The sequence below is a fragment of the Dermacentor albipictus genome, unplaced genomic scaffold (assembly GCF_038994185.2).
Source record: "Dermacentor albipictus isolate Rhodes 1998 colony unplaced genomic scaffold, USDA_Dalb.pri_finalv2 scaffold_14, whole genome shotgun sequence".
NCBI classification, from domain to species: Eukaryota; Metazoa; Arthropoda; class Arachnida; order Ixodida; family Ixodidae; genus Dermacentor; species Dermacentor albipictus.
In genome coordinates, this window is record NW_027225568.1 from 7078845 (window position 1) to 7106186 (window position 27342).

At 45.6% G+C, this 27342-nt stretch overlaps 1 protein-coding gene across 5 annotated transcripts in view; it reads right to left on the bottom strand.

Moving 5' to 3' along the window:
* LOC139051750 (nose resistant to fluoxetine protein 6-like) overlaps positions 1 to 27342 on the bottom strand; it is a 77670-nt gene that overhangs the window by 24903 nt on the left and 25425 nt on the right. For 4 of the 5 annotated variants that reach the window (XR_011509526.1, XR_011509527.1, XR_011509524.1 and 1 more), the window contains exons 7-12: positions 24211 to 24304; positions 18972 to 19058; positions 17382 to 17547; positions 9684 to 9766; positions 2535 to 2657; positions 1248 to 1368 (exon numbers count right to left, since the gene is read on the bottom strand). Coding sequence is in view for 1 of the 5 variants with exons in the window: in XM_070528747.1 (XP_070384848.1) it covers positions 1248 to 1368; positions 2535 to 2657; positions 9684 to 9766; positions 17382 to 17547; positions 18972 to 19058; positions 24211 to 24304 (674 nt within the window). In the remaining 4 variants the exon portion in view is untranslated. The remainder of the gene's footprint in view (positions 1 to 1247; positions 1369 to 2534; positions 2658 to 9683; positions 9767 to 17381; positions 17548 to 18971; positions 19059 to 24210; positions 24305 to 27342) is intronic. The other variant, XR_011509525.1, reaches the window with a different exon arrangement.

A 27342-nucleotide genomic window follows, 5' to 3' on the forward strand; every position in this document is an offset into this window, starting at 1 on the left:
AGGCAACTAGAAAGGACCACAATGTCACCTTTCAGTGGATACCATCACACTGTGGCGTGATCGGGAACGAACAGGCAGACGTTGAAGCGAGAACTGCTTTAGATAATGGTTGTGAAGTACGCATTCCGTTCTCACGAACAGACACAAACGTCCTACTTCGTCGCGTAATACGTACCCGTACGTTGGAACACTGCACCCAACCAGATCAACGACACAAGCGATTAAACAAATGGGACTAAGAAATGAAATTTCGTACGCCTCACAAGTTAAACGAAGCCACACGAGCATGGTGAACCGGATTTGCCTTGGTGCCGCATTCACCAACCGTTATAGACATACGATAGGTGCCAGTGATACTAGCCCAAACTGTGAATACTGTGAGGTGCCAGAAAAACTTGTACATATATTTTGCGTGTGTCCCACGTACGCGCAAGAACGACAGCAACTTGTCTCTTGCATTGCGACGATCCATAAGAGCCCGCTATCAGACGGGTTCCTTTTAGGTCCTTGGCCTAATGCAAACAGCGCAGTCCTGGTAACAAGTGCACTATAGCTTTTCTCCAAGCCACTGGGCTGGACGCACGGCTTTAGAGATGCCACAACTTTGTGAATTTGTATATACGCATCTCTTCCTTATACCATCATCATTCATCAGCCCTTTCCCTCCCCGTCCCTTTTCCCCAGTGTAAAGTACCAGGCCAGAGCAAGTTATAGCTCAGGCCGACCTCTCTGCCTTTCGGTAAATAAATCTCTCTCTCCTCTTTGTAAAACCCGCCTAGGTGGCTCAGTGGTTGTGGTGTTGGGATGCTGAGAACGAGGTCGCGGGATCGAATGCTGGCCATGGCGGTCGCATTTCGAAGGGGGGGGGGGGGGGCGAAATGCGACAACACCCGTGTACTTAGATAAAGGTGCACGTTAACGAACCTCATGTGGTCGAAATTTCCGGAGTCCTCTACTACGGCGTGCCTCATAATCAGAACGTGGTTTGGCACGTAAAACCCATAATTTATTTTTAATTCTTTACAAACACGATCGCTGGCACACGTTGCATGCTCGGCACTAGTCAGCTCAATATGGCCGGACCTGGTGAGGAGCTCATTAAGGCAACTTGTGATGATTGCGTTGCACAAATATTAGCGAGCGCATCATCTGCCGCCTAAATGAAGGCACAAGAACACTGGCTCAAGGAGCTGCATTTGTTGGCTTTACAAACAGTGACGCTAGGCATTGTAAAGCCCGACCCTTACCGCTGACATCTTGATGTCTCTCTTGCTCTCGATGAAGATGAGCGTGCTGCAGCCGAGGAAGAAGGTGGCACCGTGGAACGTGGGCCACATGTACACCTCGTTGAATGTGTCTGCCAGCGTTCTGTTGTGAACAACAAACAAAAACAAGAGAAGGTCAATGTTTACAAGGCGAAGGAGGATCTCATGGCGTGCAGTATAGAAATGCCACAGAACCAGTCTGCTCAGTGGAGAAACAGTGCGAATAGAGTGGACGAATGGTCTTTTAACATTGACAGAATGTTACAACACACTAATATTATCCCCAGCATCACTGCTGCAACGTGGTCTTACAAACCGTTCTAGTATAAAAACATTTTTGGTGAATACATGCTCAGGGCCGTAATTCACAAAGCTCCGTCTCACATCATATTCTTTTTCATTGTCTCGACACTTTCGCTAGTATAACATGTCTCTTATGAGGACTGGCTGGACTTGAAATCAGGTGGCATGGTGAATATAGGGTAACAAGCTTTCCGGGTAGAATATGCCCTCCTTATTTCATTTTTTCTTGGTCCCTTAGTTGAAATACCAGATTAAGAATATATTTGCTTGTATTACGAGCACTGTCTTGTGAATGCGTTGACAACTAATGATGTTCACTCTTTCGAAGAGGGGCAAAATGAACTCTCCACATGCTTGCTTTTTTAGTTGCGTGACGTTAGTGCAAGGACAGCAGCATTGACTATCCGAAAAGGAGGCCCATGTCGTTATGTCAACTGAAATTTAGAAAAGCCCTAGAAGAAACATTCTCCAGACTACAAAAGTGATGGACATAAATCTAAGATTTCAAGCTCCTATTTTCACCTCAAGTGAAGAATAAATATCGCCAATTTTCTTTACATGAGAATAATGTTGCGGCACAGTATACTACACCTTAAGCAACAATGAACGGAGCATGCGTCTTCGAGTTGCGCGAAATCGCATTATGCTGGCTATCATGACACGTACGGGTACCTAGCATACTCCAGCCAATTACAACAATCAGATTTTACTGTGCCCCAAGGAATACCCAGCAGGACGACATCATTGCGCACTCTTGTGCTCGCCTCAAAACGTTCCGTCTCAACCAGGAACGACGCCGTAGGCAACCGCTTGCAACCTGTTTCATTAACGAAAGCAATCGAACGCCAACGGTGACATTGTTAGACTTTACGTCGCAGCCGCCCGGTCGTTTCTCAACGACGGCGACGCACAATGAAACAAGTTCAGTGCCAACGTAGGGAGTTCAGTTCAAGGCAGCGCATTCACGATATGTCGGACACGATGAGTGGAATGACGGGAACGTAGCGGCCGCTGCTCATCTGCCATGCAGAGAAGGCACAGCACCCGACGGACAGGGTGCCGAACGACCACTGCTGCCGCGCGGTGCGCCTGCGTCAGCAGCAGTACAGGAAGACAGTTAGGCATACGGGACTGTTTATTCGTGCGCGCACAAACAGCCTACGTGCCTTCTAGCTTCCTGCACGAGGAATGGAAAATCAAGGACCGCTGAAACAGAACAATATATGCACGAATGCAAAAAACAAGAAAGCGACCTAATGCCGCTCCTGTTTCGCTACAGTATTGCAAGGAAGCGGGCAAGCAGTCGGGTGAGAAGGACAGACACTGAGGAGCACTCGCACCAAATATAACCGCTGGATTCAGGCTTCTCATTTTCGCCCAATAGCTTTTGCATTTTTTGGCGCTTTCTGACTTTCACGGCTCTTCCTTGCAAAATATGACAAATTCGTTCTTTTTTTTTATTTGTGCGACGAGCTGGTACATTGGTTTAGATTCATAAATCATATCCTGGAATTCTGGACATTCTCCTTCGGAACTTCACAGCAACGCACAAGTGTAACTCAATGGGAAAATTATTTTCGAATTTATATTTCAGAATATAGGGCGAGGGTCAAAAAGTTTCAAATGACGACAACAAGAGGGTAGTCCCTTCTAACAACATTTGCATTTTGGCACTTAGTCGGAACATTGGTGGTACGTTAAAGCAGTTAAAGAAAGTCAGACAGGGGAGGTGAAGTCCAACCACAGGAGAAAATTCTTTTGCACCCTCCCGCCAGAGGGCACATTGGCTTGAAAAAGCGCCAAATTTAAACCATAAAGCGATTTATTAGAGTTGGCATTGAGAGTGTATTGGTAGAGGGGGTGTTATGCAGCCTGTTGGCACGTGCAGGCTTTCGAGAAGCAGCCGAGATGGTACAGAGTGGTTATGCATGTGCATGTCTTGAGCGTGCCTGGGTATGGTCCTATGCACATGTTCGCTCTGTGTATGAGTGTGCGGGCGTGTGCCTCCGTATTTGCGTTTGCATGCCCGCGAGTGCGTGTATGCGTGTGTCAGCGTTCGCAACGTGTGTGAGCCTTCGCAGCATATGTGAGCGTTCGCAGCGTGTGTGCGCGCGCTTACGGTGCATGCGTGGCCGCGTGTGAACGTGTACGCATGCCAGCGGGTTTTCGAATTTCAGCATGCACGATTGCGAAGAAATGTGTGCGTGTTTGTGTGGATGGCTGTGCGTGCGTATAGTGTGTGTGTAGGGGGGAGGGTTTGTGTGCGTGCGTGCGTATGACGGATGGAGAGAGAGTACGTGCGTGTGAGGGAGAGTGCGTTTGTGTGCGGGGGAGACAGAAAGTGTGTTTGTGTGCGAGGGAGAAAGAGCGTGTGTATGCGCGAGGGAGAGAGAGACTGCGATCACTTCAATGTGGCACTGTTGTCGGGGGCGGGGGGGGGAGGTGACTGGAATACAGTGAATTAGGGTGTGATTTAGCTTGCATGAGTAATAGAGAAATCGCGCAACAGAAGGTCCCCGCACTGATGTAGGATGACGACATTCTGCCTCTAACGGACAACGCATGTGATTTAGACACTTGCGAATATTTGTGGCAAGGCAGCGACAAACCTAGACCTTAAGTTTACACAGAGAAATCGGGACTTATAATCTGTAATGAAAGGACGAATAATTACATCGTGTCGATTCAACAGCAAGTCATACGCACAGTCAAGCACTGTATATACCTATGCGTATATGCAGGGTGTCCCACGTAACTTGAGAGAAACATTAAAAATATGCAAATACAACGTAGCTGAACAGACTCAAGGTAATGTTGTTTGCCATCGCTTGGAGATACTGAGATTAATTATTTTATTTGGCCTAATTAAATAACTAGCCCTAATTAATTATTCAACTTCTCAAATATTATAATTGGTTAAAAGTGTCAATGAAAAAACTGTATAGCAACACGAATACTCCCAATCAAACAAAAAATGCAATGCCTCATAGCCCACTAAGACAGAGGCTACGAGTCCTCAGTAAAGTCAAGCGAACAGTACTTAAATTCTTTCTAATCACGCATACAACATACAAAGCAGCATGTCGAAGAATGTCATCATCAATGGCTCATACCCCAGTAAGCAAGCAAAAAATGCAATGACTCATAGTTCGGTAAGTTTCATGGCTACTCACTTTGCGTGAATTAGCTGCGATGACACTATCTCTGTTGTTGTCGGTGATTTCAATGTTTATGTGTGGGTATCGAAAAGGGAGCGGTTTACGCGTTCCGTGTTGCAGACATACGCCTTGCGATGCCACACTGATCCGGCCCAGCCGTCCATCCAGCGGCGTACGTGCACCGATTTGACATTCTCAAAGAATGTGATTGCAGTTGCGAGTGAAATAATGACGACCCTCAGGACAATAAATGAGTTTGTACCTTTTGTTCAAAATTATGTGTCACCTCCGAGTCATGTGCTAAATAGCTTCGCTCGTCAACCACCTGTCCGAGTATTCGCACCTGCTTTATTAGGTGCCTACTGCACTAACAATATACAGGCGGCCTCCTTTAACGGCACCGATTATTAAGGAATAGATCAATGTAAATCTTCCTGACATCATTGTTATCATTCGAGTGTTCAGATAGTAACCTCCGGATACGGATCAAGTTGAGCAGTTGTGTGCGCAATTTACGAATGTATGTTAATTACCATTTAAATAATTGTTTTGGGTGGCTAAAGCAAATTAGCAGTCTGGAGCCTGTCTTCGACATATTGTAGTTGAGCGAATATATGCTTATTAATCATGTTTCTGTAAGAGCTAAGAACAAATATTTTGTAATTAAGCGTTCTCTGAAAGCCTAACTTACGCGGAAAACGATCGTGGGTAGCATCGACCTGACCGCTTCCAGCCTTTCGAGATATTGCGATGAATGGCACGGCTCCGTGAGCATGTTCCTTGCGGCCAGGTGACTGTCGATATTTATTCACATCGTTTTTCCGAAGGCAAGCCGTTTAAAGTTTAAATGTCAATGTAGCAACGAACGTGCGCTGTCGAAGGCATGCTTGGTCGCAAAAACGATGCACGATTGAATGATAGTGCAGATTTATCGCGTCATTGCTCTCAAGGCATTGCGCTGCCGCCAACGGAAGCAAGATAACGAAGTTGAACTGCTTGGCTGCTTCTTACGGGGCCGCGCCAGCCAAGGGCGACAATACTGACGTCACAGGCGCATTTTTTTGTCGGTTTCGCTTTAACAAAGAGATAATGCTACAAATGCAGTGTCATTCGTTCATGTCTCGAGGATTTAAACACGGGTTTTAATGCTCTCCACACCGCGTTTGTTTCCAAGAGTAGGTGTAAGCAGGAAAATGTTCACTCACACCCGAAGACACACAAACACCCTCGCACGCACACATACGCACTCTCTCTCCCTCGCACAAGCACACACTCTCTTCCTCACAAGCACTCGCACGCTCTCTCCATCGCACGCACATATATCCATGCGCGCACAAACACGCACTTTTGTCCGCAGGCATGCATGCTGAAAGACGAATACGCACGGTCGCACACGTGCACATTCACACGCCGCCATGCATGCGCCGCAAGCACGCAAGCGCACGCACACATGCACTAACACGCAGATCCAGGCATGCACACACACCGCGAACACTCACACACGCATACACGTACTTGCGTGCATTCATTTGCAAATATGGAGGCACTAGCACGCACACACACTCTCCCCTTGCACGCACACACACGCAGTCTCTCTCTCCCTCGCGCATACACACGCTCTTTCTCCCTCGCACACAAACACACTTTCTGCCTCCCCCGCACACAAACGCACTCTCCCTCACACGCACGTACTCTCTCTCCATCCGTCATACGCACGCACGCACACAAACACACACGCACGCACACAAACCCACACACACACACACACACACACTATACGCACGCACAGCCATCCACACAACCACGCACACATTTCTTCGCAATCATGCATGCTGGAATTCGAAAACCCGTTGGCACGGGTACACGTTCACACGCGGCCACGCATGCACCGTAAGCGCAGGCACACACGCTGCGAACGCTCACACACGTTGCGAACGCTGACACACGCATACACGCACTCGCGCGCATGCAAACGCAAATACGGAGCCACACGCCCGCACACTCATACACAGAGCGAACATGTGCATAGGACCATACTCAGGCACGCTCAAGACATGCACATGCATAACCACTCTGTACCATCTCGGCTGCTTCTCGAAAGCCTGCACGTGCCAACAGGCTGCATAACACTCCCTCTACCAATACATTCTCAATGCCAACTCTAATAAATCGCTTTATGGTTTAAATTTGGCGCTTTTTCAAGCCAATGTGCCTTCTGGCGGGAGGGTGCAAAACAATTTTCTCCTGTCGTTGGACTTCACCTCCCCTGTCTGACTTTCTTTAACTGCTTTAACGTACCACCAATGTTCCGACTAAGTGCCAAAATGCATATGTTGCTAGAAGGGACTACCCTCTTGTTGTCGTCATTTGAAACTTTTTGACCCTCGCCCTATACTCTGAAATATAAATTCGAAAAAATTTTTCCCATTGAGTTACACTTGTGCGTTGCTGTGAAGTTCCGAAGGAGAATGTCCAGAATTCCTGGATATGGCCGTCGTATTGTGATATTGGAAGTACAGTGCTCACAAGTGTGGTGATTAAGTTTTTGATGTCAACAATGTTAGGTCGTTTTATATTGTTTTTAACTTTTACTATCTTTTTCATGATTTTCTAGGAAACTATAGACCGCTGCCAAAGACATGCAGACACGTTTAATGAATGAGATGTATTGTTACTAGCAATTATTTGCAAAAATGTATTTTCAAGCAAGAGCAACTATTTAAACGATTTCCAAACGTTTTAGAGATCTTTTGGATTATTTTCGAAGAAGCAGCTTCATTTAATTGGGCTCTCTTATCCCAAATTAATTTCTGATCACCCTGAACGTAATGGTAGCAGCACTTGGAATAATAACAAACTCCCATTGCTTAAAATTTTCCCGAACTCTGGAAGATTATATGCATTTGCCTCTTCCATCTACGACACACACAAACAGGACGGAAGTGGTTGGGCTGAACACCACCTTCAAGGTGTGTACAGTAGCGCGATTAAAAAACGGGACAAAAGAAGACACACAGGGGCACACACAGCACCACTAACTTCCAAAAATATTTATTATCGAAAATCAGGTCGTACTTACACACTCAGCCAACATGAGTCACAGCCACGGGAACAGTTAAAATATCAGAGCGAACCATTTTTGTAAGTGATATGTTAAGCCATGCGCAAAAAATTTCAGTACTTTTTCAGGAAAAATTCCATGACGATTTGCTGACACCTGAATCCCCTAGGGCATCAATCTGCTCCGCTTCTATTATAAGTCTAGTGAGTTCGCACTTATTTCTACCGGTAATGATTGTTCATTCGAAGAGAGGGGAGCCCTTATGTTGCTTACAATGAAGGGAGAGAAAGCCATCTGATACAACTTTGTCGAATTTATTTTTGTGTTCGCGCAGTCTATCACTAATGCATCTGCCCCACTGTCCGACGTAATACTTCCCACACGATAAGGGCATAGGATATATAATTGGTGTCTTACAATCTCCAAACTTCTTCTTGTGTTTAACTTGGCAGCTAGGAGCACTTTCTTTTCTGGTTTTTTTTTTTATTTGCCGCACAACCTCATTACTTTGTCAGGTGCAGAAAAAACCACATCCGCGTTACCTCGGCGGGCAATTTTCTTTAGGTTATGCGACAACCGGTGCATATAAGGTATCACTGTTGGTCTTTTTTTCTCGCGGTTACTATTTCCTCCCGCACGTTCAGAAGTCCCATATTGCTGCACTTGCCTAAGTATTCCCTCTACAAGTGATGCCAGAACATGATTGGGATTACCTGCTTCATGTGACCTGCTTCATGTAACCTGCTTCATCCCTATAAGGTCGACAAAGTTGCATCAGATGGGTTTCTCTCCCTTCATTGTAAGCAACATAAGGGCTCCTCTCTCTTCGAGTCAACAGCCATTACTGGCAGAAATAGGTGCGAACTCACTAGATTTATAATAGAAGCCGAGCAGATTGATGCCCTAGGTGATTCATGCGTCAGCAAATCGTCATTGGCTCTCTCTGAAAAAGAACCGAAAATTTTGCGCATGGCTTAAGGTATCACTTACAAAAATGGTTCGCTTTGATTGTTTAACTCTTCACGTGGCTGTGACTCATGTTCACTGAATGTATAAGCACGACCTGGTTTTCGATAATAAATATTGTTGGAAGTTAGCGCTGTGTGTGTCCCTGTGTGTCTTCTTTTGTCCCGTCTTTTAATCGCGCTACCGTACACCACTTGAAGATGCATTACCAACAAGCCCACATTGCAAGCCTCGTGAACACCACCACCCATTTCCGCATCATTCCTGGAGCAGCGGGGGAGCTGCTGAAGTTCTGAGTGGCTGTGCTGGGGTGAGCATCAGGAAGAAACGAGCGCCCCCAGCCAATCGGCACTTCAGCAGCGGACAAAATGGGCATGTCTACCAGGTGGACACTTAAGTAATACTCCTCCACCCCCTCTTTGTGTGTAGCAGGGCATACGCCTGCCACATTTCCTGGAATAGTTTGGTAGCACATATAGCCACCACCCGCTGATCGGAGAATCATTTCACTTTCCACCCATTTCGGCTTCAAATCTCAAGTAAGAAGGGCATCGATTGCATCGAAGAACATGGGGAACCTTTACTCTACTACTGTGTTATACCGTACTGAAATATAATGTGCTGTCCTATATTGCTACTTCCCTGTAGCGTGCTTGTAGTGTGCTACACTGCACTATAGAAACGCATTTTACATGCGATTGTCGTTCTTTTTGCATCAGATTCATATGCTCCCCAAGGAAGCCTTCGTGCCACAATTTAGTTCTTCACAATGAGTGAGCGACACGAAAGCTGTGACAACATGTAGCCCTCTGCACAATAGTAGCCCTTAGATTCTGTCCAAAGTGCTTCGGTCGAATGTGCCTAGCACACCGTAGCCACGAAACTAACTCTTCGCGTGCAAAACTCATCGGCGAGGCATTGTCCACTCACCCTTTGAAGAGTAGAAGAATAATGACACAGACGAAGAACAGCTGGAAGTCGGTCGATAGGTACCACAAATGCGAAAAGCACTCCTGAGAGATGGTGAAAAAAAGAGGGAGATAAAGAATATATGCATCATTCAGTTGTGTGGTGTAAAATAGATTCCAAGCTTTTCGTAATAATAAATTATAAAACCTGTATTTCGAGGAAGCGCCTATAATTGCAATGTTGCTCAGTGGCGTGATCTTCTGGTTTACCTGCTACCACGTTTGGCACTTCCGTTGTTTTCCTGGAACATGTGGATCGGCATGAACTGCAGAGCAGCGTGCTGAAATAATGGCCGCGTTAAAACGAGATATGATGTTTCTTTAGAGAAACATTGCCTTTCACGACTTCATGACCACACAGGAGACCACACCGGTCACGCGTTGCTACCACAGAACAATCTTCGTCAATGTATGTGTCATATATGACAGGAACTATAGCATTTGAATATTTGGTTAGCGGCAGTAAAGGACACGGTGTGCTGCATGCTGACGGAGCAGGCAAACTAAGCCAGTCGCCCAGGATATTCGGGATGGCACCCAGTGTCAGTTGTATTGTACTGCTGAGCTCGAGGTTGCAGGTTCAATTTCGACCTTGGCGGCCGCATTCGGATGGGGTCAGAATTAAAAAATGCTCGTGTACCGAGTATTTGGTGCATGTTAAAGAGCCACAGCGGGTCAAAGTTATTCCGGAGCACCCCAATATGTTGCGCCTCATAATCAGATGGTGGCTATAGTGCGTAACTTATCCAGAATTTAATTTTTTGTTGCAGGTGGTTGCTACGTGAAAAGGCTAAATATTCAACAATTTTTAGGCAAGCTACAAATTCTTCTGGTCGAACTGCGGTAACAACAAACCCGAGTACAGCAAATGATGCTTTGTGTCGACCATGCGAAGATTTTTAGTGACAATAGCGCAACATATATTTCTTATTAAAAAAAAGCGTATTGCCCTTCGAGCGCCTGCAACCAGCGCCATATCACCCACAGAAAATCTTCTCTATGTTTTTTTTTTACTATTTTGCAATCACGCGGCTGATCACGCGTTACAGCATTTTAAGAGAAAGCTTTAGGTCGGGTGCTTTTATCCAAATACATGTAAAGGGAGAATTCGTTTTTCTCGGTAACCACTGCAGCAAATTTGGCGAGGTTTGTTGCATTTAAAAGAAAACTTAAAATCTATGACTCTGGCTTCGAATTGTCGATTTAGGTCGTCAATTTTTATTAAAAAGTACCAAAATTCGAAAATTTTCAGAAAACGAAACTATCAAGTTCGCAACTCTGTCACTCAGTAATGAAAAATGATATCCCAGTTCTGTGAATTTCATCTAATAGTACATATAAAGCGCACAAAATTGATATACACATCAATTTTATAAAAAATTATTAACACGGAAATACAGCTTTTGTGGTACCCTTGAACACAACATAATTAATCACCATCATCATCATCACCCTATTTTTTGTTCCCTGCAGGACGAAGGGCTCTCCCTACGATGTCCAATTACCCCTGTCCAGCGCCAACCGATTCCAATTAGCGCCCGTGAATTTTCTAGCTTCATCGTTCCACCTAGCCTTCTGCCGTCCTCGACTGTGTTTCCCTTCTCTTGGTAGCCGTTCTGTAACCCTAATGGACAAACAGTTAACAAACCTGCGCATTAGATGACCTCACCTGCTCAATATATTTCTCTTAATGTCCATTAGAATATCGGCTATACCCGTTTCCTCTCTGATCCAAAAAGCTCTCTTTCTGTCTCTTAACGTTATGCCTGGCATTCTTCGTTGCGTCGCTCTTTGCGCGGCCCTTAACTTGGTCTTAAGCTTCTTTGTCAATCTCCAAGTCTCTCCCCCATATGTCAGCATCCGTAAAATGAACTAATTGTACACCTTCCTTTTCAATAATAATGGTAAGCTTCCAGTCAGGAACTGGCATGTCTGCCGTATGCGATCCAACCCATTTTATTTCATCTATGAATTTTTTTCTCCTGATCACGGTTCCCTATGACTAGGCGACAGGTAAACGTACTCCTCCACTGCCTCTAGAGGCTGACTGGTGATCCTGAACTCTTGTTTCCTTGCCTGGCTATTCATCATTATCTGTGTCTTCTGCATATTATTCTTCAACCCCACTCGTACACTCTCTCTGTTAAGGTCCTCAATCATTTGTTGTAACTGATCTGCAGTGTTGCTGAATAGAACAATGTCATCCACAAACCGAAGGTAGCAGAGATATTCGCCGTCGATCCTTACTCCTAAGCCATCCCAGTTTAACAGCTTGAATACTTCTTCCAAACACGCAGTGAATAACATTCGAGAGATTGTGTCTCCCTGTCTGACCCCTTTCTTTATAGGTATCTTCCTACTTTTCTGAGGTAAGATATGAATTGAGATGTGGAAATTGCTTTCAGTTATATAATAGGTGTCATTTACAGAACCACGATATCTGTTCTTGATGCAGAGCTAATAACTTAACTTCCTGCTTCTATATTTTTCAAACTACTGAACTTTTGAAAACCTTTTTGCCGAATTCAAGCCCTAAATCAACATTCCGCTTCCAACCGTCACTAGAATTTTACTTTCTCTCTCAACTGCAACAACTTTCATTAAAATCGGTCCGGGGGTCATTTCAGAAAAGCGTTTTTGCGTTCTACATGTATTTGAATAGGCCTCATCGGGGTTGGGCACAAGCTAAATCTACCTCTTAAGACGCAAACACGTAGTGGGCGATATTGTGCAAAGTCCGATACCGGGTTGCGTCATTTACTTACTCAAACTGCTACAAGAGTCAGGGCGACATGGGGTGTCTCAGCACTGTCACACAGTTTTCAACTTTTGTGCAAAACACAAATCAATAAAAAAATATTTGTTATACCTGTGTTCCAATGTAATAAATTACTTCATACATCAAACTATCTCTAGCGTACGAACCAGTTCATAGGTTTCAGTGTATCTAAATAAGATGTGGCGATATGCAAGAAGTTTAAGAACGTCAGCGAGCACACTCCGCTTCACTTTCGCGATTTGGTGCGTTGACCAATAATATTTGGCAAACATACTTCACCGTTTGGTAAAGCCCACGCCAGTACGGTTTGTCCTAAATCTTTTTTGCCAGGTCTGAAACTGACCGCAACGCAGCTGCATCTTCGCAAGGTTCGCAAGGCATAGCGTGAAAATTATAAATCTAAATTATGCAGTTTTATGTGCCCAACCACCATCTGATTATGAGACGCGTTACAGTGGGAGGCTCCGGACTAATTTCGACCAACTGGTCGAAAGAAAGTCGACGATAATCGACGCAGAAACGTAAGGTGCCGTCCTTTTTCTTCACCAAAACAACTGGAGACGCCCACGGGATTTTCGACGGTTGGATGATGTCGTCGCGCAGCATTTCGTCGACTTGTTGTCTTATAGCTTCGCGTTCTCGCGTCGAAGCTCGGTAAGGGCTTTGGCGGAGTGGTCGAGCGCCCTCTTCGGTTATTATGCGATGCTTTGCAACTGGTGTTTGTCGAATCCTCGATGACGTCGAAAGGCAGTCTTTGTATTGTCGGAGAAGATTTCTGATCTGTTGCTGCTTACTCATAGGAAGACTTGGATTCTCGTCGAGGTCTGGTTCGGGGACAATTCTCATCGGGGTAGATGCGGCTGAATCCGAGAGGACAAAGGCATCGCTGGTTTCCTGAATTTCCTCAATGTATGCGATCGTCGTGCCCTTGTTGATGTGCTTGAACTCCTGGCTGAAATTTGTCAGCAACACTTTCGCGTTTCCTCCGTGCAGTCGAGCGATCCCTCTTGCGACGCAAATTTCATGGTCGAGCAGTAAACGTTGGTCGCCTTCGATGACGCCTTCTACGTCAGCGGGTGTTTCGATGCCGACCGAAATAACAATGCTGGAGCGAGGCGGGATGCTCACTTGATCTTCGAGCACACTCAAGGCGTGGTGACTACGACAGGTCTCCGGCGGTATCGCTTGATCTTGTGACAGCGTTATCGATTTCGACTTCAGGTCGATGACTGCGCCATGTTGATTCAAGAAGTCCATTCCCAGAATGACGTCTCGTGAACACTGTTGGAGGACAACGAAGGTGGCAGGGTAAGTCCGGTCATGAATGGTTATTCTTGCCGTGCAGATTCCAGTCGGCGTGATGAGGTGTCCTCCAGCGGTCCGAATTTGAGGGCCTTCCCATGCAGTTTTAACTTTCTTCAACTGCGCGGCGATGGGTCCACTCATGACGGAGTAACCGGCTCCTGTGTCTACTAAAGCGGTGACTCCGTGGTCGTCGAGAAGCACGTCGAGGTCGGTGGTTCTTTGTCTGGCATTGCAATTAGGTCTTGGCGTCGGATCACGGCTGCGTCGGGTTGAACTGAAGCAGGAACGTCGCTTCGTCAAATCGTCTTTAGTCGGTGTAGTCTTGGCTACCTGACTTTGTCGGGACGGCGGCGTGTCGTTATTATGTCGTCGAGATGGTCTCTTCGTCGTCTTCGTCGTCTTCGTCGGCGGCGGAGGATGTTCGTCAGTTCGACGAACAGCAACCGCACCTCCATCGGTTGCTGCTTTTAGTTTTCCGGATATGGGCTCGCTGACCGGCTCCGGGCTGGGCCAGTGTATGGTCGGCGCTGCGGCGACAGGTAGCGGCCTGGTGACGGCGAACGGGATGGTCGTCGAGGGCTCCACTGAATAGCGGCGAGGTAGTCGGCGACATCGCGAGTGCGTTCACCTTGCTGCGGGCGCGGAGCGTTGACAGCGAAACCTCGCAGTCCCATCTCCCGGTATGGGCATCGTCGGTAGACGTGGCCGGCTTCGCCGCAGTGGTAGCAGAGCGGGCGGTGGTCGGGGGCGCGCCAAATATCCGTCTTCCTAGCGTAGGTGCGCTGGGCGACGGGTGGTTGTGCTGGCGGCGGCGGCGGCGGCGGTTGACGGAACTGCGGCGTGACAGGGCCCTGGCGCGGTCGCGGAGGGGGACCTTGACGGCGTGCAACGGCGGCGTAGGTCATCGCTTCTGGCTGGATCTGCGATGATTGTGATTGTACCTCGGGAACTCCGAGCGGTCGCTGGACTTCTTCTTTGACAACTTCGGCGATTGAGGCCACTTGAGGTTGCGATGAAGGGAAGATCTTCAGAAGCTCCTCTCGTACGATTGCCCGGATGGTCTCGCGCAGGTAGTCGGTGGCCACTGATTGAACGCCGGCGTAGCTTGTTGGCTTGGTGCGTCGGTCGAATTGCCGGTTCCGCAATTCTAGTGTCTTCTCAATGTTCGTCGCCTCATGAAGGAACTCGTCGACGGTCTTCGGTGGGCTTCTTACCATTCCGGCAAAAAATTCCTCCTTTACACCACGCATTAGTAGGCGGACTTTCTTCTCCTCTGACATTTCCGGGTCGGCGTGGCGGAACAGACGGGTCATTTCCTCAGTGAAGATCGCAATCGTCTCATTCGGCAGCTGCGCTCTGGTCTCCAGTAGAGCTTGGGCTAGCTCTTTTAGCACGACGCTTGCAAATGTTTGTAGGAAGCCGCTGCGGAACAGGTCCCACGTCGTCAAAGTGGCTTCTCGATTCTCGAACCACGTCCTGGCGGCGTCCTCCAATGCGAAATAGACATGTCGCAGCTTGTCGTCGCTTGCCCAGCTGTTAAACGTAGCGACCCTCTCATACGTTTCCAGCCAGCTTTCGGGGTCCTCAAATGTGGAACCGCGGAACGTCGGTGGTTCCCTGGGCTGCTGCAGCACGATGGGCGACACTGGGGCTGTCATTGGGGTTGCATTGACCATAATCTTCTTGGTCTTCTCAGGAAGCAGTCCGTGCTCCGGGGGCAGCTGTTGTAGACGACGGCTTACTCGATGGTCCGTGACTACGTTGGTGCGCTCTTTACGGTCCGGGCTTGGATCACGGCTTGTCGGGGGCGTCCGGTACATGAACCAAAAGCACCTCCACCAGGTGTCACGTGGTAGTGACGTTAAATGACACAGTAGCAGTACTGTGAAAGACAAAACTAGCTTTTATTGGGCGAACCTGTGCCCACAAAACAGGCTACACTTAAAGCACAACGATAGCGGCGAACACAGTCGGCGATCGCCGAAAATCTGATCAGCGGGTCAAGCGCGTCGGCTTTTATACAGAGTCGTCGAATGCTCCAGACTAATCGTTGGGACGCGCGTGCCTTCTATAAAGTTCTACATCATTCGCGTCAGGCGAATAAATCAGATAACACAAGGTTCGGCGATAACAGACTGCAGATAGAAGCATCGATAACTTTCCAGAAACTTCGGATACATGCAAGTGCGTCCCGCGCTGTACGATAAGATTTGTTAGGCGGCGAAACCTGGTCGCCCGATAAATATAAATACACGTGTCAATATGCTGTGGCTTGCGCATGTTCAGTACGGACATGGAGGATGTTGCTTTGGAGAATAAAGTTGTTAGTCCTGCCACCTTTCTGTCCCTTTGTCTATGTCTGCTTCTGATTTTCCCGCTTCTTCAAGCTTGCTGGGATTCTCCTAATATAAAATTTGAACATGAAGCGTGATTACATATTGCACTGCACAAGAGCCCTATAGATCAGTTGTCAGAAATATCTCAATGTGTGTAGCCCAATTTTCCTCGTGGTCGACTTCATATTTCGCTAGCTCGTGGGGAAATATGCACATTATTAACGATGGCTTAGCTTTAGACGCAGCACACAAGCAGCAGCTGCAGTAAAGTTTGAACCACTGAGACTAACAAGTAACGGACCGTTTTGGACATCACAGTACAGATGTCACCTTTTTTCTTCATCAACTCGCTCGAAGCAGGCGCCCCTTTTCCTCCCTTTCACCATCGGAAAACTTTGAGCGGGAGGTTCGGAGACCGACGAGCGAAACTTTTTCGATAGGAGCATTTTTTTGTAAAACTTCATGCAACATTCGTAAAACCGTAAGTAATATACAAATTCGTAAAGTTTACGAAAAATTCGGGAGAGTTGGCAAGTATGTTATTAGAGTACCAGACTAGAAAGACTGCAAGCGCTACGTGGTTTTCGTGACTCTATCTGACTGTTGTAGTCCTTCGTGACGAAATCCAGTGTCTGTATTAACAGAAAGGTTCTTATGCAAGAACTATTCGTGTGAGCAAACGCCAGCCAATTGCAACGTCGGAGTAAAGGCGCCTGGCCAATACTGAACCGTATTTAAGAACTAAAAGCCAACCAAATGCGGGCCCCGTATATATATGAAGTTCGTAGATGAGGCATTTCGAAGAAAAGAATAAACGAGCAATCTAACAAAAACACAGAAGAAACTCAATAAAACAATGACACAGCATCGAGTCAAGGACTCATTTTTGAAGCAAGCATATACCAGCTAGCTAAAATGTGTACCCTTATTCGCACGATAGCTTTTACCCCCGCACTGTTCGTAAGGGCAGATGGCCACCAAGCTCCTTGATAGATATATCGTTAGCGAAGTTGGTTGGCCAATGGCAAAACGCACTTACGAAACAAAACCTTTCCAAGTTCGCCTACTCATAACTATTGCCAGTGCAGTCTAGAAAAGATAAAATGGTCCTAAATTATCCAATAACCAGACTTAGCAGCTGTCTTAGAACTCATTCCGCGCGAGGTTTTAAGAAACAACAACAACAAAAAAAACGTTTGGTGCACAATGTCGTGTGAATGATGAAATAGTGCCCACTAACCAATTCGTTAGCGTTGGCAAAGTTCCGGATGTGAAGGATCAGCCTCCACCAGTGTCGTTCCAGCTCGCTGTGGAACTTGCTGAACAGCAAGACGGTGTTCGGACCAGTGGCTGCCAGTGGCAGCAGGCAGAAGCACATCAGGACAAAAAACATGGGAACGGTAACCCTGCATGACAGGTGATGCTTAGGACAGGGACAGAAAATGCGGCAATCCACTACCATACTCGGCAAATTTAATGGTGTGTGAGTGGGCGTCTGTTGAGCAAGCCATTGCGAGAGAAAGACTATTGTTCACCTGCATTGCCAAGGAATCACAGCAGCCCTTTTTCCTGATCAGACGCCTACAGGCATGCGGGCTAGTCCAACTCATTACCCAAGAACGCAAGAGTAGTATTCTTGTGCGTACTTTCTACCTTATAATGGATGTAGTCTAGGCTATCTGCCCTTGCTATAGGCGCTCATAGAAAGTAATGTATTTTGAATACCGAAACTCCAGAGCCGAATTAAATACGCATATTTGTGAAAAAATCACCATCAAATATTAAATCAAATATCAGATATCTTATTTCTCATGAAAGTAAAATACAAGGTTTGTCTGGAGTCCATACTTTAAATGAAATTAGACATATTTAGGTTATTTTATGCGTGCAAGTATAACACCAGTCGCAACTAGACGCCTGGTTAAACAAGAAGTCTGTAAATTAGAGACAACTGTTTTCAGCTATACGCTCCACGACAAAGAGAGTAACGAAACAAGGGAAGAGCCACGTCACCAGATTCATTGCGAGGGCACTGTTCATTACAGCGGTGCATATTGTTTTGAAGGAATCCAAATCTGGTTAGGCTGGCTAAATAATAAATTGATTTGTCTAAATAGAGACATAAAATTTGTATGTTGCCTTAAAACGAGGCACAACGACCGGAAATTATTGAGCGAGAGGTATCTGCGCCGTGTGTTCGGTCGTTACCTAGGGTTTGTGTGCAACAACCACCACTCTTCTGCAGCGGAATCACTCAGAACAGTCGTCACTTGCACCATCACTCTCTTCTCTGAGACTCAAAACAAGTTTTATTTTCACTTTAACAAGAATAGAAACGAATATTCGACTATTTCGAGCAGCGAACTCTCAATCGAATATGAATCGATTAGCAAGAGCAATTCGATTCTAATTCAAAATTTTGAATATTCAAAAACCCTTACTAAAAAGGCAAGGACTTTTCATTCAGCTGTGAGGGCCCATGTAGGCATTAGCATGTATTTAATAGAACCGGGTGTCATACGAAGTTACGACCACGCAAAAATAGAACCAGCGTAATGAATAATTTGCAAAATCAAATAGCACGCTGTTATCGACATTACTGTGAACTTTTTTTTCAAGACCACACGAAGTAATTTGCCAGAAGACCCCACTGCCACGATGACGCTTACTGAGAAAAATAAGCACTTTGTTGTTAAGTGTGATAATGACTCAAGCCTCTATAATCACGTCCTTCAAAAATAACTCCTTTACAAAACATAGCCTGGAATGTTTTCGCAGTGTATATGGTGTAGTGTATACGTGGCTGATGCACTGCTTAGAATGCACCTACCAGATAATTCTGCGCAATACAGCTATGGTGCCGACAAGAACAGGGTTTTTCTTCATTTTCAGGATGTTGTAAGCCAGCAGAAATCCACTGAAAGACAGAAAAAAAGAGATAATCAGACAGGTTCACGTGGAGGAGAGAGGAACTGAAACAGTTTATTTAGAACTGGCTATTAGGAAATTCTAGCAGCAAATTGAAAGAAGAATATACGTTTTCTTGATTAGCAGCCTTGACTGTTTCACGGCTTGATCCAATCTTTGCCTCACGATTATGCCTCCAGCAGCTAGTAAAGTGACTACCATAAAACCATAAAGCGGACAAAATAACAGGGAAATACACATTGTTAGCGTTCGGTCAGGGCGAATGCGTAACCGATTTAGAGACTAAGAACTCACCACACAGGTCACTGCATTGACGCGCAATAGACCTGTATGGGTATGTTTGCTTGCATTATACACTGATGTCTAGAGGTGAAGCCTGAAAACGATACGATAGCAAGCCGGACAGGCCCGACCTAAACTGTATTTCAAGCGAAACAACATGGTTATATGCAAGATGTTGTAACAAAGGATAAAAAGTAGCCATCAAAGCAAGTGCTATTGAACGACGCGTCAAATGTGCACACCTTCGAAGGCTAACTTTTTGTAGCTTATTTCTGAACTATTACGAGCGTGCAGTAATATGTACTGGACAGCGCCTAATAACAACATTACTTCTTGTGCATTACGAAAACTCTTCTTTCTCAAAGGGTGCCTGCGGTTGGCGCCAACTAACGTAAAACTTTTAACTTAGATTACATATGTGAGACCTGTCCTTGAGTAGGCTAATGTCGTATGGTTCCCGTACACTAAAATTTTGCCTAAAATTTCTGCATCAAATATTACACAGCCGACTAAAAATAAATGCCTCTGCATGCGTTGCCTTTTCTAAATCCCGCGTACTTCGTCATAATCATGCATATACACCAGACGAGTTCCTTTGTAATAACGATACTTTTCAGTCTTCCTTTTTCCCCCGCGTTGTTCGTGAGTGGAATAACCTAGCTGAATCTGTAACTAACACAGTCTCGCAGTCTAATTTTGTCAAGTTATAAAAAGATGAAATAAGTAGTTAGGAAAGAATAGTTCTTATGCATAGATAATCGTCAGAACTCCCATTTTCTGAACTATAGCTAAACAGTTACCCCCTTTGTTTAATTCTTTGCTTTATATCATTTTAATGGTCCTTACGTACATGTAACCTGAAGTGTGCTATTTCTGTGAGTTGCTCTTGTTAATCATATTATTACTGTTGTAAAATTGTCGATTGAACCTGTTTGATGTATTTCCATTTACATGTTTCATGTTCTTACCATTCGGCCTATAAAACATGAATTGTATGTATAATCATATGCCCACCCGCTATGGTCTCGATATGAGACTGGGAGTAATGTAAATAAATAAATAAATAAATATAAATCGCATTGTTTTGCTTGATGAAATTTAGTTGGAAGTTGGGGACTACTTGTGCGTGTCTGCCCTAGTCGTCACAGCATTCCCTTCTAGCTTTCACTCTCTTCAGAATGTAGCGTACCGACTATTCAGTTTCTAAGCCTGGCTCAGTAACATTAACGTCCTTCGCCGCTTTTCCCTAGTCAGGCTTCCCCGGTCCCGTTCTCTTGTGTGTGTCTGCTTATTTGGCGTCTTCATATATTATAATGAACAGCTTCCAACTCGCCCAACAAGAAGTGCTTTTCAGGCTTCCTCAGTTTCATTGAGAACTTTACTGGCGTAGAGCGCGACACATGCACAGTGTTGGCTTGTCCGCTTTCAAATACTACCAGTGTTTTGTTTTCAGAAGATCATATCTTCGGAACGAAAGCACCATAAGCACACTGTTTCTGTTCAGGTTAACTATGCCAGCGCCAGTGTTACAAATTTTTTTCTCAAAATATTATTATTCAGATAGCAATTACATGGACACTCCAGGCAAATTTCCACTCCGTCGCCATGGGGCTCCCCATATATTTAGCTATATGCTTGGTATATGTGTGCGCGTGCCATACATGCAAGCTAAACTCTATACAATTAAGCCACCAAATTTGTTCAAACTGCGCCTTACGTTGTCGCCAGAATTATTTCTCAGAATTTTGGGAATGGCAGCCCCACTAACGTGTGTAATGAAACACTACATTCACAGCGCCTTGCTTCTATCTGAAATTTTCTCAGGTTTTAAATATGAAAAGTTCAAAACAATACCGGTGTTCAAACCTGAGAGTGATGTAATTTTATTGGCGTGGTTCTTTACAGTCAGCGTAGTGACGCCTGTGCGTTGTCGTTACAGGTCATACACGGTGCGTTCAGGGTGCTTAATGGTGTCAGAACCTTTAGCACACCCGCGTATGTCGCGTTCACCTTAGTCGGACCCTCTTGTGCTTACAACACCGCCCGATAAGTTCATGCGCAAACGCTATCCCTTGCTATGGCAGTCAGTGGTTTGCGCTTCGGTTGAACTGCCAATATTTATTTAGCGGGACGTTGCAGGCTATCGAAAGACATAGCAAGTCGGCTTGAAAATACGTGAAAACCACAGATCACAGAAATTTTACGCTTCGCCCAAAAAATATAAGCTTCACACATGCAGAAACTATTTTGCAATATATTCAAGGTGTGGTACGAGAAGCCTGTGACATACGGCACACCCATTTAACGAGTGTGTCGTATGCCTTTTGTAAATCACGCGTACTTCGTCATAATCATGCATATACACTAAACTAGTTCCTTTGTAATAACGATACTTTTCGGTCTTTCTTTTTCCCCCGTGTTGTTCGCGAGTGGAATAACCTAGATGCATCTGTAACTAACACAGTATCGCAGCCTGATTTTGTTTTGTTGTGGACAACTGAATGGTTTATATGCCAAGACCTTAGACTCGGAAAGTGGTGCGTTTAGTTTCCATGTCAAACAAGCACGTTTGCGCATCGCTTATACGCAAATGTTTTCGGCATGTTTAATACCAAGGGCGTTTTATAGGCCGAATGGTAAGAACATGAAAACATGTAAATGGAAATACATCAAACAGGTTCAATGCACAATTTTACAACACTAATACTATGATTACCAAGAGCAACTCACAGAGCTGGAAATAAAAACATCACTCGACATTGAAAACTGTTTGTGGAATCACTCATGAATAGATTGTCAGATGTACAGGGCATTATATTCAGAAACAAATGCAATTTTTGAACAATATTGTGCACGTAGAGCACGTGAGCTAGTTCTGTGCATGCTTATGCCGGGAAGAAAAGGAGTAGAATGCTTATATGTAGGCATGCACATTAATTTCAGATAATTCTGTACGGTGCGTACAAAAGCGTCAGTCTTGCGATTCTTCGTTTATCCTGAAGCGTAAGAATGTTATTTTCACGCCCATAAGACTTGTTGGTGAATCCGTGGGCTTATAAGATAGAACGGACTGCATTCCTTTGAATCATTTCCAACTTGCATACATTCTTCGCGCCAATAAAGCATCCCGCGTAATACAAGCATACTTCAACTTCGAGAGACTGAATGGTTTATTTGCCAAGAGCTTAGACTCGGAAAGTGGTACTTTTAGTTTCCATGTCAAACAAGCAAGTTTGCGCATCGCTGATATGCAAATGTTTTCGGCATGTTTAATACCAAGGACTTAGAATCATCATCATCAGCCTGGTTACGCCCACTGCAGGGCAAAGGCCTCTCCCATTCTTCTCCAACAACCCCGGTCATGTACTAATTGTGGCCATGCCATCCCTGCAAACTTCTTAATCTCATCCGCCCACCTAACTTTCTGCCACCCCCTGCTACGCTTCCCTTCCCTTGGGATCCAGTCCGTAACCCTTAATGACCATCGGTTATCCTCCCTCCTCATTACATGCCCTGCCCATGCCCATTTCTTTTTCTTGATTTCAACTAAGATGTCATTAACTCGCGTTTGTTCCCTCAGCCAATCTGCTCTTTTCTTATCCCTTAACGTTAAACCTATCATTCTTCTTTCCATAGCTCGTTGCGTTGTCCTCAATTTCAGTAGAACCCTTTTCGTAAGCCTCCAGGTTTCTGCCCCGTAGGTGAGTACTGGTAAGACGCAGCTATTATACACTTTCCTCTTGGGGGATAATGGCAACCTGCTGTTCATGATCTGAGAATGCCTGCCAAACGCACCCCAGCCCATTCTTATTCTTCTGATTATTTCTGTCTCATGATCCGGATTTGCCATCACTACCTGCCCTAAGTAGATGTATTCCCTTACTACTTCCAGTGTCTCGCTGCCTATTGTAAATTAGAATCATATACTTCCTTAATTGACCCGTCACTTACATTGTAAGAATACACGAAATACATGATTTAGTACCTGACCCGTAAGAGCGCAGATTTATTGGAATTTAATGTCATGGACCACTTCGTGCACTGCTCGACGATGCAAGTTAACATGTATTCACAGTGATTTGATCGGTGTGACAAGTTATTGTTTTTTGTGTAAAGAATACAATTTTTGGCAAAGAAATTAGTATCAACATCTAGAAGACGTGCATTAGCTGTATAACAACGGTTTATATGTATTAAGGAAAGAATGGGACTATGGGCACTACCCTGAGGAAAGCCAGATGTTACAGGCCGAGATTGTGATTTGGAACTTCCATAAGCTGGGTATGGTTCTACAAGTAAGATTTAACCCAGTGTGTGTCCGATGTTGAAATCCCAATGTATCATACTTTGGTTGTTAGCTTATTGTGGAAGGCACAGTCAAACACTTTTCTAAAATGAAGTAAAATAAGGTCAAGCTGACTTGAGGCATCTACAGCAAGTGTGATATCATGAATTAGTGTTACAAGCTGTGTGTCAGTAGAGAGTCCCTTATGGAAACCGTGCTGACAATAAAAAAGTTACTGGTTTCAAGGGAATTAATGACAAAATGTGGAATGTTACGCTACATACACTTACACGAAATATAGGTTAATGAAATGGAGTGGTAGATGTTCTATTGTCTAAACCAACTAGGTTATGAACCTCTGTGTGAATTGAAGCTACGTACATCATGCAAAAGTTCAGCTGATTCAACAAGTCGGCCATGTAAGCAGCACTCATTTACGGAATTCTAAGGCTCTCTAAACAAAGCACAATCTTCTCTTGCTACATACCCCCTGCGTTTGTATATATTTTTTCACATTCCAAATCATGGAAGCTGGCAGCATACTTCGCTTAGTACAATCTGCATGGGCACCAACCTTAGAAAGAAGAACGTGTCAACGCTCAAAAACGACGTCGACATGATGCAGAAGATCCAGCTTGAGGTGACATGCAGTACGTTGGCGTACCTAGCTGCAAATGGTTCATTATACCGAGCTCAGTATGCCACATACAACGGCACACACAAAGTAAGTACACTGTAGTATACGCAAAATATTCAGTCTCGTGCAGACACATACAATTTGCATTGATCATTAGCCTATGTAAGGATCCCTGTGCACCATCTTAAAGGGGACCTGAAACTGTTCGCACATATTTTGTAGACGCGTAGGGCACAGCTAAAGTTAATCATTCGCGTCACAATTTGTCCTAAGCGCCTCATACTAAGAGAGCTACTGACGACTACAAGTTAGCGTCCTCCATAGGCATGCATTTTCTCCTCAACTTGTTCACTGAGTGATCAGAGCTAAGCCCCGCCTACACTGGCTCAGCGTCATCATGGCACGTCGTGTCGTCTACATCCGCTTGTATAGAGCGAGCGCACAAAGCTATGGTGGCTAGAACGGGGCAGTGTGACGGGTGGGAGTCGGTTGGCTGCACAAAGGCGCGGTGAAAGTTGAAGATGGTGCTACTTGCATCTGCTGTGCAGCTTTCGCAGCTTTTGAAAGGGGTAGCGCACAGCAGCTGCCACGTGCGTCGTATTCACTTTGGGACGCGTTTGAATTTTTAATGTAAAGCATGATGTAAACATCACGAAGTGTTTGCGGCTCATAGATGCATTATTAAGAAGGGTGACACTTCTTTGGAGAGCAGACAATTGAAAGATGCGCTATTTGCAACACCGGAATGCACAGCAGATGCTTAGCCACGCGATTTAAAAGGAAGAATATCGCACTTGAAGCCCACTCTGGTCGAGTTGGTTTTCACTAATAAGCTTGTATCGTGTTGGCGCAAGTGAACGTGGACAGTAAACGCGAACAACCTGAAACGCCGTCTTTCAACTGTTGTCCTTCCCTCACATGGCGCAAGTGTAGCCAGTCGGCGCGGGGAAAATCGTACATGCAACCAGACAAAGACAACGCTGCGGCTGTGCGCAAGAAACCGGGGAATAGCATCACCATGTCGTTCAGTTCACTATTCGCGTCTGCATGCGCCAGCAACATGCCCTTTAAAAAGCTTTAGCTTTGTAAAAAAGAATTAGGAACATATGTGAGTGTTTTGACGAACCTCAACCTGCACTAAATATTTTCCATAACTGCTTCTGTTGTACAGGTAGACAAGCCGAAACACTTTATTACGTAGTACAGCACTCAACATGCACACATCAGACCGAGCTTTGCAGTAGGCTCTACTTCACTCTCCTTCATTTCAAGTGTTTCTGGCACTCCCTTTGAAGAGCCTTGTCCATGTTCAATGTGAAAAAGTGCAGCCTAGTTAACACCACAAATTGGATCAGTTATGCAGAGAGCTCTTTGCTATGGAGCTCACATCCCATTTGGCAGAGCGTTCTACTGTTCAAGAACTGCAGAAAATCATGCACACTGAAAGCATATAAAGCTTCTCTGTTGAAAACAGAACAATGTCAATGCATTCCATCAACGCTTTAATGAGAGTGGCTAACTCATATACAGTCTACGATGGGCCTACCCGGTCAAATTTTTGCGTGAACGCGCTGTCTGCATTGCATTTATCTGCTTCTCTGATGACTATATCTCCATTGATCACATGCTGAAAGGTCCTTTCGATGTACTTCAATTCGAAGTGCCATTCACAAAGGACACACTCCGTTGTCAACTCCTCGTTAGCACGTTTGATATTTCGCTACCACAATTCATGACGAGCTGAGTTTTTAGCCGGTCTAAAAATTGAGGCCCTGGCTTTACACGTTCTATACCCGTTTCTGCACCCGGGTACAAAAAATGTTCGTGCTTTCAACGCCCTGACAAACGCCGCGTCATCTAATACATAACACATGAACAGCGCAATATCACGTACTACGCATCTCAAGATAATCACAGTGGCACATGTGCGACGCTTCCCAGCTTGTGCAAACAAGCGCGGTCTACTTGTCTGCACGCTGTGAGGATCGGGATGCCAATCCCACCGTTCGTAACCAGATGTCAAGATTGGAGTCGGGCATGAATTTTATGGTAGCTAGCCCATGCCGTCGTCCAACATATCCACGCTGAGGACGTTGTTGAAGGGAAGGACTGCTTCTCATCGAGAACGAGGAATATATGGGTTTGTTTACAGTATCTGCATAAGGACGTTGCAGTGCATCAGTCTAGCATGACTGAGAGAGAAAGTACACTCAGCAGCCGCAGAACGGCGGTTTATAAACACTCGGTCCTCCCTCGATCCCAAGGTGAGGGAAGCGTTCGACCAGGCATCGTAAACAAGCCGCCTCTCTGCGGGAGGGACACACACACACTTCCGCACAGGTTCACCGCCCCCACAGACGTCAGACGGTCTTCGCAGAGCTCGGGGCTTACGTCAGGATAGGCGCATCATATTCCCTGAGCTGACCCCCGAAGCGCGGCCGCCGGTGCTCCATTGTCTCGCGTCTTGAAAGGCGCGTGGGAAGGGGCCTCCGAAGACGTTCCCTCCGGACCTCCCTTGCTCACGGCCGACCGGGCGGGCGGTGGCGTATCTGCGCCGTGTGAGGGGGAGGCGCGATTAAACTCCCTCAATCATTTAAAAGCACCGTCAGGCTTTGATCCAGCCGACAACGCCTGCGATAGGCTGATCGGTGACATGTGACCTTGCTCCACCCCTTTGCCGCCAGGAAAGTTTCTGCGCGCCGGGCGAAGTGCACGCGTTTCGCCTGTTGTGCTATGCACATCGCTGCGATAATTTCGTTCCGGGAAGGCCGAAATGCCTTGTTGCTGTACGATTGGGTGCCGAAACCGGACGAACGATGGCAAGAAGTTATTTTGCATCGCGCGCGGCAACCAGAACCTAACCAGACGAAAAGTATGGTTACTCAGAATTGCACGGACGGACTTTGAACCGTCGGTAACAGCACGACTACGCGAGGCAAGTAACATACAACGATACAAAGGTACGATAGAAAATATGCACGTGCGTGTTTCCAGCGGTGATAGTATTTCACTCGCGTACATGAATGTTGAGGGCCGAAGTTTGTGAAGATTATTTATTTTAGTTCGCTG